This window comes from Mobula birostris, chromosome 1 (genome assembly GCF_030028105.1).
Source record: "Mobula birostris isolate sMobBir1 chromosome 1, sMobBir1.hap1, whole genome shotgun sequence".
Classification (NCBI taxonomy): Eukaryota; Metazoa; Chordata; class Chondrichthyes; order Myliobatiformes; family Myliobatidae; genus Mobula; species Mobula birostris.
The window spans coordinates 7,992,429-8,005,316 of NC_092370.1; the positions used below are offsets into that span (position 1 = coordinate 7,992,429).

General features: G+C 44.3%; 1 protein-coding gene across 1 annotated transcript in view; it reads right to left on the reverse strand.

The window, feature by feature from the left end:
* The window catches only part of sdha (succinate dehydrogenase complex, subunit A, flavoprotein (Fp)), an 81,924-nt gene that overhangs the window by 37,360 nt on the left and 31,676 nt on the right, over nt 1–12,888 (reverse strand). Inside the window, exons 6-8 of the mRNA XM_072252078.1 lie at nt 10,116–10,259; nt 8,746–8,910; nt 5,817–5,965 (exon numbers count right to left, since the gene is read on the reverse strand). Of these exons, the coding sequence (XP_072108179.1) occupies nt 5,817–5,965; nt 8,746–8,910; nt 10,116–10,259 (458 nt within the window). The remainder of the gene's footprint in view (nt 1–5,816; nt 5,966–8,745; nt 8,911–10,115; nt 10,260–12,888) is intronic.

Sequence of the window (12,888 nt, forward strand, 5' to 3'; positions counted from 1 at the left end):
AGAGCTATCAACTGCCCCTCATATGTTAACCCTTTCATTCCTGGGATCATTCCCATCAACCTCCTCTGGACCCTCTCCAATGCCAGCACATTTTTTTCCTAGATACAAGGACCCAAAACTGCTCACAATATTCCATGTGTGGTCTGACCAACCCCTTAAAAAGCCTCAGCATCACATTCACAAAATGCTAGTTGAACACAGCAGGCCAGGCAGCAACTTCAGCCCTGATGAAGGGTCTCAGTCTGAAACGTCGACTGTACTTCTTCCTATAGATGCTGCCTGGCCTGCTGTGTTCAACCAGCATATTGTGTGTGTTGTTTGTATTTCCAGCATCTGCAGATTTCCTCGTCTCAGCATCACATTGTTGCTTTTATATTCTAGTCCTCTCGAAATGAATGCTAACATTGCATTAACCTTACCACCAACTCATCCTGCAGGTGGTCATATGAAACTTATAAGTATGGGAAAGTTAAGCTACAAGAAACAAGGTAAGAAAAATAACCATTTTAGACCCTAATTCAACATTACCAACCATGTAACAACTTAGGAAAGGCACTACACCCGGAGTCGCAATACAGATTCATCCACCCGGAGTTCCAAGAGTAATTCCGTAAGACTATAAGGTACAGGAGTAGAATTATGCCATTCGGCCCCTCTCAAAGTCGTGTGTCCTCAGAAGTGTATTACCATGCCATGCTGACACACAAACGCAAGATCCTAACCAGCAGGCAAGGTTGTGTTACTGCATGAACCATCCTTGCTCCAATACTGCACCTCACCTCCAGCAAGCCCTCTGAAAGAGTGGGATTAAATCTAAATGGCAATTTCCATTAAGGAATCAATATCACCCCAACTTCGATCATCAAATTATAATATGCAGATAACACTTGTGTGTCTAAACAGCTGGAGACCAGCCATGAGATCAATTAATTGTAGATTTCTTTATTGAAGCTCAGAAAGGAGTCTTTCTATCAATCACGAGGAATTCTGCAGATGCTGGAAATTCAAGCAACACACATCAAAGTTGCTGGTGAACGCAGCAGGCCAGGCAGCATCTCTAGGAAGAGGTACAGTCGACGTTTCCGGCCTAGACCTTTCATCAATACTAACTGAAAGAAGAGCTAGTAAGAGATTTGAAAGTGGGAGGGGGAGGGAGAGATCCATTTCCCACATTAGTCAACGAAACAGATATCATTGTCCATTTCTGTGAAACCACCTCTCAGAAAGGGCACAACGTTACCGATAGGATCTTAAATACTTATTTCATTTAATTAATTAACATTTCCCCTGAGTATACCTACATGGGATTCCAACAATCAGAAGTATTTACCAAATATATTACTGTGCACCATATAGATATAGGCTTACAGGTATAGGCTTACGAAAGGTTCAAGAAACTAGGTACTGATAGAGTTCTAGAAAATTACAAGGATGCCAGGAATGAGCAAATGAAATTAGGAGAGCCAGAAGGGACCATGAGAAGGTCTTGGTGAGCAGGATTAAGGAAAACCCCAAGGCATTCTTCAAGTATGTGAAGAACAAGAGGATGAGCCGCCTGAGAATAGGACCAAACAGGTGCCACAGTGGAAACTTGTGCATGGAACCGGAGGAGGTAGCGGAGGTAATAATGAATACTTTACTTCAGTATTCACCAAGGGAAAGGACGTTGGCAATTGTGGAGATGACTTACAGTGGACTGAAACACTTGAGCATGTAGACATTAAGAAAGAGGATGTGCTGGAGCTTTAGAAAACTTCAAGTTAGATAAGTCGCTGGGACCAGACTTCTGTGGAGATTGCTGAGTCTTTGATGATGATCTTTGCATCATCAATAGGGATGGCGGATGGCGGAAGTACCGGAGAAATGGAGAGTTGTAAATGTTCGCACGAGGAAATCTGCAGATGCTGGAATTTCAAGCAACACACACAAAAATTGCTGGTGAACGCAGCAGGCCAGGCAGCATCCATAGGAAGAGGTACAGTTGACGTTTCGGGCCAAGACCCTTCGTCAGGACCAACTGAAAGAAGAGATAGTAAGAGATTTGAAAGTAGGAGGAGGAGGGGGAGATCTGAAATGATAGGAGAAGACAGGAGAGGGAGGAATGGAGCCAAGAGCTGGACAGGTGATTGGCAAAAGGGATATGAGAGGATCATGGGACAGGAGGCCTAGAGAGAAAGAAAGAGGGAGGGGGGAAGCCCAGAGGATGGGCAAGGAGTATAGTGAGAGGGACAGAGGGAGAAAAAGGAGAGAGAGAGAAACTATATAATAAATAAATAATGGATGGGGTACGAAGGGGAGGTCTCTCCTCCCCTCCCCCCACAATCCCTTCCCACTGATCTCCCTCCTGGCACTTATCCTTGTAAGCGGAACAAGTGCTACACATGCCCTTACACTTCCTCCCTTACCACCATTCAGGGCCCCAGACAGTCCTTCCAGGTGAGGTGACACTTCACCTGTGAGTCGGCTGGGGTGATATACTGCATCCAGTGCTCCCGATGTGGCCTTTTATATATTGGCGAGACCCGACGCAGGCTGGGAGACCGTTTTGCTGAACACCTATGCTCTGTCCACCAGAGAAAGCAGGATCTCCCAGTGGCCACACATTTTAGCTCTCCTCTACAATCACTCTGAGCACCGGTGCCCCACAAGGCTGTGTACTCAGCCCCCTGCTGTACTCACTGTACATCCATGATTGTGTAGCCAAGTTTCCATCAAACTCAATATATAAGTTTGCTGATGACACAACAATTGTAGGCCGTATCTCGGGTAATGATGAGTTTGAGTACAGAGAGGAAATTAAGAACTTGGTGGCATGGTGCGAAGACAATAACCTATCTCTCAACATCAGCAAGACGAAGGAATTGGTTGTTGACTTCAGAAGGAGTAGCCGACTGCACGACCCAATTTACATCAGTGGTGCGCAAGTGGAACAGGTCAAAAGCTTTAAGTTCCTCGATATCACAAATGACCTGACTTGGTCCAACCAAGCAGAGTTCACTGCCAAGAAGGCCCACCAGCGCCTTTACTTCCTGAGAAAGCTAAAGAAATTTGGCCTGTCCCCTAAAACCCTCACTAATTTTTATAGATGCACCGTAGAAAGCATTCTTCTAGGGTGCATCACAACCTGGTATGGAAGTTGTCCTGTCCCAGACTGAAAGAAGCTGCAGAAGATCGTGAACACGGCGCAGCACATCACACAAACCAATCTTCCGTCCGTGGACTCACTTTACACCGCACAGTGTAATCAAGGACACGACCCACCCAGCCAACACACTTTTCGTCCCTCTTCCCTCCGGGAGAAGGCTCAGGAGCTTGAAGACTCATATGGCCAGATTTGGGAACAGCTTCTTTCCAACTGTGATAAGACTGCTGAACGGATCCTGACCCGGATCTGGGCCGTACCCTCCAAATATCTGGACCTGCCTCTCGGATTTTTTGCACCACCTTAATTTCCATTTTTCTATTTTCTATTTATGATTTATAATTTAAATTTTTAGTATTTACTAATTTTAACTATTTTTAATATTTAATATTTGTAATCCAGGGAGTGGGAAGCGCAGAATCAAATATCGCTGTGATGATTGTATGTTCTAGTACCAATTGTTTGGCGACAATAAAGTATAAAGTATAATTCCACATCCCATTACCATTTTGATATGTCTATCCACGGCCTCCTCTACTGTCAAGGTGAAGCCACACTCAGGTTGGAGGAACAATACCTTATATTCCGTCTGGGTAGCCTTCAACCTGATGGCATGAACACTGACTTCTCTAACTTCCGTTAATGCCCCAGCTCCCCTTTGTACCCCATCCGTTATTTATTTATTATATATTTTCTCTCTCTCCTTTTTCTCCCTCTGTCCCCCTCACTATACTCCTTGCCCATCCTCTGGGCTTCCTCCCTCCCCCTCTTCTTTCTCCCTAGGCCTCCTGTCCCATGATCCTCTCATATCCCTTTTGCCAATTAGCTTTCCAAAGCTCTATCCCTCCCCCTCCTGTCTTCTCCTATCATTTCAGATCTCCCCCTCCTCCTCCGACTTTCAAATCTCTTACTATCCCTTCTTTCAGTTAGTCCTGATAAAGGGTCTCGGCCCGAAACATTGACTGTACCTCTTCCAATAGATGCTGCCTGGCCTGCTGCGTTCACCAGCAATTTTTGTGTGGGTTGTAAATGTTGTTCCCTTGTTCAAGAAAAGAAGTAGACATAACGCAGGAAATTATAGACCAGTGAATCCTACTTCAGTGGTGGGCAACTTGTTGCAGAAGATCCTGAGAATCAGGACTTATGAGCATTTGGACAGACATAATCTGTTTAGGGATTGTCAGCCTGGCTTTGTCGAGTGCAGGTTGTGCCTTATGAGCCTGACTTTCTTTCAGGCTATAACAAAACACATTGATGGAAGTAGAGCAGTGGATGTAGTATATATGGATTTCAATAAGGCATTTGGTAAGGTTCCCCATGCAAGGCTCCTTCAGAAAGTAAGGAGGCATGGGATTCAAGGAGACCTTGTGTTGTGGATCCAGAATTGGCCTGCCCACAGAAGACAAAGGGTAGTTGTGGATGGTTTGTATTCTGCATGTTGGACAGTGACCAGTGGTGCTCTGCAGGGATCTGTACTGGGACCCCTCCATTTTGTGATTTTTATAAATGATCTAGATGAGGCAGTAGAAGGTTGGTAAGTTTGCTAATGGCAGTGGTTGGGGGTGTTGTGGATAGTCTAGAGGGTTGTCAGAGGTTACAGTGAGAGATCGATAGGATGCAGAACTAGGCTGAGAAACGGCAGATGGAGTTCAACCCAGATAAGTATTAAGTGGTTCATCTTGGTAGGTCAAATTTAAAGACAGAATATAGTATTAATGGTAAGACTCTTGGTAGTGTGGAGGATCAGACAGAACTTGGGGACCGTGTCCATAGGACACTCAAAGCTGATGTGTGGGTTGACAGTGTTGTTAAGAAACTATAAGGTGTGTTGGCATTCATCACCCATGGGATTAAGTTCAAGAGCCATGAAGTAATGTTACAGCTATACAAATCCTTGGTAAGACCCCACTTGGAGTAATGAGTTCAGTTCTGGCCACCTCATTACAGGAAGGATGTAGATACAATAGAAAAAGTGCAGAGGAGATTTACAAGGATGTTGTCTGGACTGGAGAGTGTGCCTTATGAGAATAGGTTGAGTGAACTTAGCCTTTTCTCCTTGGAGTGACGGAGGATGAGAGGTGACCCGATAGAGATGATGAGAGGCATCGATCATGTGGATAGCCAGAGGCATTTTCCCAGGGCTGAAATGGCTAACATGAGGGGGCACAGTTTTAAGGTGTTTGAAAGTAGGTACCGAGGGGACGTCAGGAGCAAGTTTTTCCACACAGAGTGGTGGGTGCATGGAATACAGAGCCAGCAACGGTTGTGGAGGCAGATACAATAGGGTCTTTTAAGAGACTCTACATGGATAGGTACATGGGCTATGCGGTTGGGTAATTCTAGGCAGTGTCTACAGTTGATTACATGGTTAAAACAACATTTTGGGCCCAAGGACCCGTAATGTGCTGTAGATTTCTATGTTCATACCTCATCCCTGGCACTCCTTCTCTGCCACCTGTCCCACATCCTTCCTGCAGCACTCCAGCCACACCATTCCCAACATCCTTTGCTCACGCCAGATTTACAAACTCGCTTTCTACTCCAAGTTGACAAATACAGAATTGTGCAAGAATCTTAGGCACCCTAGCTATATATATTTGCCTAAGACTTTTGCACAGTATTGTAAATTGCATGAAGAATTAACACATATAGAGAAATAAAACTGAGCTCTTACCCGGTAGCAAGCACAGTGTTATTGGCTCTAAATCGGTGAATAGATCCATCTTCCATACACAGTGCAATAACTCCTCGACACTCTCCATTCTCCATCAGAAGATCCAAGGCAAAGTATTCAACAAAGTAACTGGTGTCATAACGTAATGACTGTGGAGGCACATGACAACAACTTCCATTATCTTACAGATAAAACACTGTTAAAGAATGCTTGTGCAGCAGGGGAAATGGTGAGGACCAACTCTTTTGTAAAACTCAGAACCTTACCCAATAATGCAAGTTTAACGTGAACTAAAGGTCTCCAACAGAACAAAATGATTTCATGTGGCAGCATCATTTAATTCCCCATCAGAATCAGGTTTATTGACACTGACATATGTCATGAAATTTCTTGTTTTGTGGGCAGCAAAACATAAATATAATACAGTAGCACACAAAAGATTGGAGGAACTCAGTAGGACAGTTAGCATCTATGGATAGAAAAAAAGAATCTTTTCAGGCCAAGATCGTTTAGGACGGGTAAGGGCCTCAGCCCCAAAATTCAACTCTTTATTCCACGCCATAGATGTTGTCTGACCTGCTGAAGCTCCTCTAACATTTTGTGTGTGTTACTCTGGGTTTCTAACATCTACAGAATCTCGTGTGAATATAGTACAACACAGGACCTGACCTGCTTTCCTCACGATTGCATTAATATGTTGTGTCCAGGACAAATCCTCTGATATGCTGACACCAAGTTGTTCACACCCTCCACTGATGACCACTCAATAAGGACCATTTATCTTTTGTTATACATTTTCAAAACAAATAGTTTCTAATGTGGGTGGCAGGGTGGAAGTACAGTTCCACCAAAAGAGGTGTAAGGTACTCCTTTCCTGCACTAGCAAGCAATTCACGCTTGGGCAAGAGGTAGCACCTGCTTAGCACCACCCCACCCACCTCCGATCAGGGTCACTTGAAGCCATGGGAGCAGGTGATGGATGATCGTACGATCAGCTGGTGTATATCATAAGTCCTGGTTATGCGACCACTGACACCAGGCAATCTCTATATTGATAACGGCTGGGGTCACCCGCCTTGTAAAGCCACTGCCTAGAAGGTGGCAATGTCAAACTTCTTCTGTACAAAAATTTGCCAAGAACTATCATGGATACAACCATGAAACGACACATCAAACAACAAATGAACCCACATCAAGCGACACAGCACATAATGATATTCACCTAATGATTTTTTACAAAATCAAGTTGTCAGACTTCATTTCTAATACTTGATGTTGTTCTGAGTACTGGACTTAAACATCAAGCTCAGCTGCTATGTCCTCACTTACCACAAATCATCAACACAAGTCCATGAGACACAGGAGTAGGATTAGGCCATTTGGCCCATCGAGTCTGCTTGCCATTTCATTACTGCTGATTTCTTATCCCTTTCGACCCCGCTCTTCTATGCACCCAGATTTGACAGTCCCATGCTTCTTTTTCACTATTTCCGTTGGCTCACCCACTTCAAACCTATTTCTCTCAGCTCTAAAGCCCCAGAACCTACTGCTTGCACTCTCTGCATTTCTCGTTCCAATCAGCCCATCGACAAAGTCCCCAGAACTTCTTTCCTGCAACACTATAACTCTTCAATTTTTGCCTTTGAAGATGCCCCTTAAAATCAACACCGTTAGACAGTTTTCAGTCATCATTCGGGGGCGGCACAGTACAGTAGCAGTTTCTATAACGTTTTACAGTGCCAGCAATCCTAAGATTGGGGTTTAACTCCACTGCTGCCTACAAGGAGTTTGTAGGCTAAACACAGGTAGCAAGGTAGTACGGCGGTTAGCACGATGCAATTACAGCGGCAGTAACCTGGGTTCAATTCTGCCACTGCCTGAAAGAAGCTTGTATGTTCTCTCTGCAGGTTTCCTCTGGGTGCTCCAGTTTCCTCCCACATAACAAAGACGTATGGGTTAGGGTTCGTGAATTGTGGGCATGCCACGTTGGTGCTATAAGCATGGCAACACTGCCTCCCAGCACATCCTTCGACTGTGTTGGTCACTGCACAAATGAACATCTCAATGTGTCGATGAACACATGGCAAATTAAACTAATCTTTAATATGTCAAAATTTGTGTAATAAAATCCCTGTGAAAGTGCCTTGAAGCTTTATACCACATTAACAGCATTAGATAAACAGGCTGCAGGGAAGGAAACATTAAAATATGCTTGCATCGGTTAAAATATTAATTTTGGGACATCATGAGAGCAGTGACACTATTACAACTCAGGGTGTTCAATTCTGACGCCACCTGTAATATGTCCTCCAGTGCCCTCGTGAGCTTCCTCTGGTGATCTGGTTTCCTCCCGCAGTCCAAAGACGTGCCGGTTGACAAGTTGTAAATCGTAAATAATAAATTGTAAATAGTCTTTTTTAAAAAATCTAATTATTTACTTAATTAGAGATACAGTGTGGAGTAGGCCCTTCCAGCCCATTGTACCACACTGACCCAGCAATCCCCGACAACTCTGATTTAACCCTCACCTAATCATGACCAATTAACCTACTAATCTCTTTCTTTGGATTGTGGGAGGAAACCAGAGCATCCAAAGCAAGCCCAAGCATCCCATGGGGAGAACTTACAAACTCCTTACAGAGGACGCCAAGACTGAACTCCAAACTTCACCATCCCATGCAGTAATAGTGTTGCACTAATTTCTACCATGGCGCCCCACGCAGTCCTGTGTTTAGCCTCCGGTTGAATAAGTGGGTTGAGGGTACTATGGCTTGTTGGGCCAGAAGGGTCTGCTCCACATTGCGTCTCTAAATAAACCTTAGCTGACGAAGGAGGATGCAAGCACAATATTTTAAACTTAAGATATCTCTCCATAAAGAGCGAAAGGCCCCTTGAATAATCCCAGCACCTTGTTTTAATGTCACCTTACCCTGCCATATAACGTGTGAAGCAAAGAGTGGCCCGTCCGGTCTGCAACACAACAGCAGCGATGTGCCTGCCCCCCTTTTCCATACTGCAGGCTCTGTCCACCAAATGCACGCTGGTAAATCTTGCCTGCCTCCGTTCTACTAAAAGGCATCCCATAGTTCTCAAGCTGGTGTGAAGATAAACGAAAATACAAATTACAATTTATACCAAAGTAATGATTTAGAAAAATCTCTGAGAACTAATGGTTTAGACTTCCCAAAAAAGTGGCTATAGAGATATTGGTTGCTTTTTTTTTTAAATGGTCTTCTGAAACTCATTAGCTTCAAGATAGTCCAGCGTTCTGGAAAACTGCAAAAGCATCTCAAAATGAGAGGGGAAAAGCGAGGAACTACGACCACTTAGCTAGACAAGTTATACAGTTAAAAGAGCACTGCTAACTTGTCTATTCCCATCCACCTGCACCTGCACCAGAGCCCTCCACCTACCTATCCAAACCTCACTTAAATGTTGAAATCAAACCCGCATTCACCACAAGCACGGGCAGCTCCTTCCACACTCTCACCACCCTCTCAGTGAAGTTGTTCCCCCTGATGGTCCCCTTAAAAATTTCACCTTTCACTCTTAACCTATGACCCCCTAGTTCAAGTCTCATCAAACTTCAGTGGAAAAAGCCTGCTTGCATTTACTACTCATAATTTTACAGACCTCTAACAAATCTCCCCTCTTCCTCCAAGGCTCCATGGAATAAAGTCCTAAAGTATTCAACCTATTACTCAGGTTCTCAAGTCCCAGCAACATCCTTGTAAATTTTCTCTGTACTCTTTCAATTTGATTTTTATTTATTGGGAAAATGCTGAAATCCATTGTTGATTTTGCACCATCAAAATGGTTTTATGAAAGGGAAATAGCTTTTGACAAATTTGGTCAAGATATTTGAGAATGTAATTTATCACGTGGACAATAAGGATGCAATACATGTTCATTTCCAAAAGCAAATGTTCCCAGTTCCCAAAGTGATTCTCTAGGACATAAACTGTCACAGGGATTTACAATGCGGTAAAGTTGGAAGTGCAAAGAATTAAATTTTGTTTTGTGTGAATTACAATTGTACTGAAGTAAATGTTCAATATCATTCTATCACCTTGTAACATTCAACAAGCCAGCTCTATTGTATTGGTGTAATTCAAATCTGACATCTAATTAATGATGAGACATGATAAGTTCCATATCATAACGAGGGAGGATACATGCATCCCAGTTGCAAAGACAAGAATGAGGTGCCATTTGTTGCACGTTAAGCTGCTGCATTACTGAATCCACTGACTTTTAAATGCATTTCCAGTTTTTAAGATGGGAGACAAATCAGCTTACCTCAATGACAGCAGCGGGTGCCTGCTCAGTCATGTAGTGGATTGCATCCTGGTCTCCTAACCAATCAGATCCTTTCACTGTGTCATAAAAGTGCCACCTCCAGTCATCAGTCTCCATGTTACCCAGAGCTGCATTTATTCCACCCTGCAACAAGATTCAGAATGTTTCCTCCAAATCCGCAGCAATTCATTTAAGTTTTTTTTTGGCTATCTATCAGTTACTGAGGAAATCAAACTATTTCCCCACATTAAATACAAGAATCAAATTCTGCCAGATGAAGTGTATAATAAACCTGCTCTACATTGTCCCATTGGGGCATATGGGAGGTCCAGACAGGGATAACACTTATGGTGAAGGAGCTTGTCATCTCCATTCCAGGGCAGCTCATTCACCTTTGGTCCCCACCGGACACTCAGCTCAGAATCAGATTTACTAGCACAGGCATACATTGTGAAATTTGTTGCTTTTACAGCAGCAGTACAATGCAATACATAGTTTAAAAAATAACAATGAACTACAGTGTATGTGTATGTATACACAGACACACACACACACACACACACACACACACACGCACACACCCCTGCAGCTTCTTTCGATCCTGTGCAGAGTCTGTCCACTTCTCTACCAGAGGACTTTAGGTTCAGACCCAGGGAATAATTGTCAAACAGATTACTTAGAATTACATACTGTTTATTAGCAAGCTTGTGTCGCTCAATTGAACTACAGAGCCCCACTTATAGAGACTGGGAAAATCTGCAATCAAGTGAGCCCCAAGTACTGTTTGGGGCTGCTTGTTAAACATTCATTATCACATACATACTCTGATAGTGATACTCTGATCTCCCATCCACTTCATAATGTACTGGTTGGGCACAGGAATACATTCAGCCAGAGACTCATTCCACCGAGATGCAACACAGAGTGTCATAGGAAGTCATTCCTGCCTGGGGCCATCAAACTTTACAACTCCTCCCTTGGAGGGTCAGACACCTTGAGCCAATAGGCTGGTCCTGGACATCTCCTGGCATAATTGACATATTACTATTTAATTATGTATGGTTTTATTACTTGATAATTACTTATGGTGCAACTGTAATGAAAACCAATTTCCCTCGAGATCAATAAAGTATGACTATGACTATTTGTTGCTAGGCATCCTTGATGGGTAGTTACACAGAGCAGCATTCTCATGCACAAGCACTCTTTTGTTCATTAGTTATGTTTGCAACATTATTAGCCAAGCTGTAAATAAGTCAGTTAAGGTTTTAGCCCTTTTAATTCTGCATATAATTCCTCCCAGTGGCCCCTCCCCCTTACCAGACTGTGAAGCAGTCAGTTAGAATACTCTCCCCAGTACAGCTATAGAAATTTGCAAGTATGTCTGGTGACACAGTTCTCACTTGTGGCTTCAAGTAGCTGTTTGCACGCAACCATAGCCGCACCTCCATAAACCGCTTTGACAGGCAGCTAAACCAGGTGAGGGTAGCCGGCAAGGCTCAAACCCTGGGGAGGTAAGGGGCATGTCTGTCCTAGCAAACAAAGTCGGACTGGGCGGGTGAGATCTACTGTTTGATCTGTTGGCCAGGAAGGTGGTACTGCAACACTCCACAGAAAGCAAAGGGAATAACAAGGCATAGAAGACATCATGGTCAACCACTGCAACCAAGGAAGACCCCAGGTTGTTATACTTGTTCATTCCACTGGAGTGGGACTTCTGAGGTCGAGAGAGTGAACTGCCCCAGTGCAACAACTTTTCCCACTTTAAAACCTCTCCCGCAGAGCTCTCCTGTCATCATTGGACATGACAGACAACCACCACATTGTTCCACCACCGCCTCTTCAGTTAGATTTCAGAGGAGCACTTCCAACTCTCAATTATGAATATATCGCCCGTAAACTCACCAAGCACCCAGACAGCATCAACGACCGCCTGATGACACTTCAGCTCCCACTTGCAAACAAGAAGAGTGCTACGCTGATTAGTGCCTACGCTCCCACCATGACCAACCCAGATGACATTAAAGACAAGTTCTATGAAGGACTCGACGCCCTCATCTCAGCAATCCCACAGTCAGAGAAGCTCATCGTTCTCGGGGACTTCAATGCCTGAGTAGGGACAGACTACCAAACCTGGGAAGGGATCATTGGAAGACATGGCACTGGCAAGTGTAACAACAACGGCCTTCTGCTCCTCAAGACATGCCACACACGACCTTGTCATCACCAACACCCTGTTCCGCTTACCCACCCGTAAGAAGACGTCATGGATGCACCCACGCTCGAAGCACTGGCATCTGATTGACTACATCATCACCAGGAAGAGGGGCAGGATGGATGTCAGAGTGACGAGAGCCATGTGTGGTGCCGACTGCTGGACCGACCACCGCCTCATTGTGTCCAAGTTCAGGCTTCGCATTCTGCCCATGAGAAGACCCCAAGGGGAGAAGACTGCAAAGAGGCTGAATGTCTCCAAGCTGAAAAGCAGCAGGGTTGCAGAAGAATTCATCGATGACCTTGAAGGCAGACTGCCAGACACACCACAGGAAGACGGGATCAGCGTTGAGGAACAGTGGACGGCCTTCAGAGACGCTGTCTACACTACCGCCCTCGAACATCTCAGACCAGCAACCCGAAGAAACCAAGACTGGTTCGATGAGAATGATGGAGAATTACAGGCACTACTAACGGAGAAACATCAACATTACAGAGCGCATCAGAACGATCCCACGTCGCTAGCCAAGAAAGATGCCTTTACCAATGCAAGAAGAAA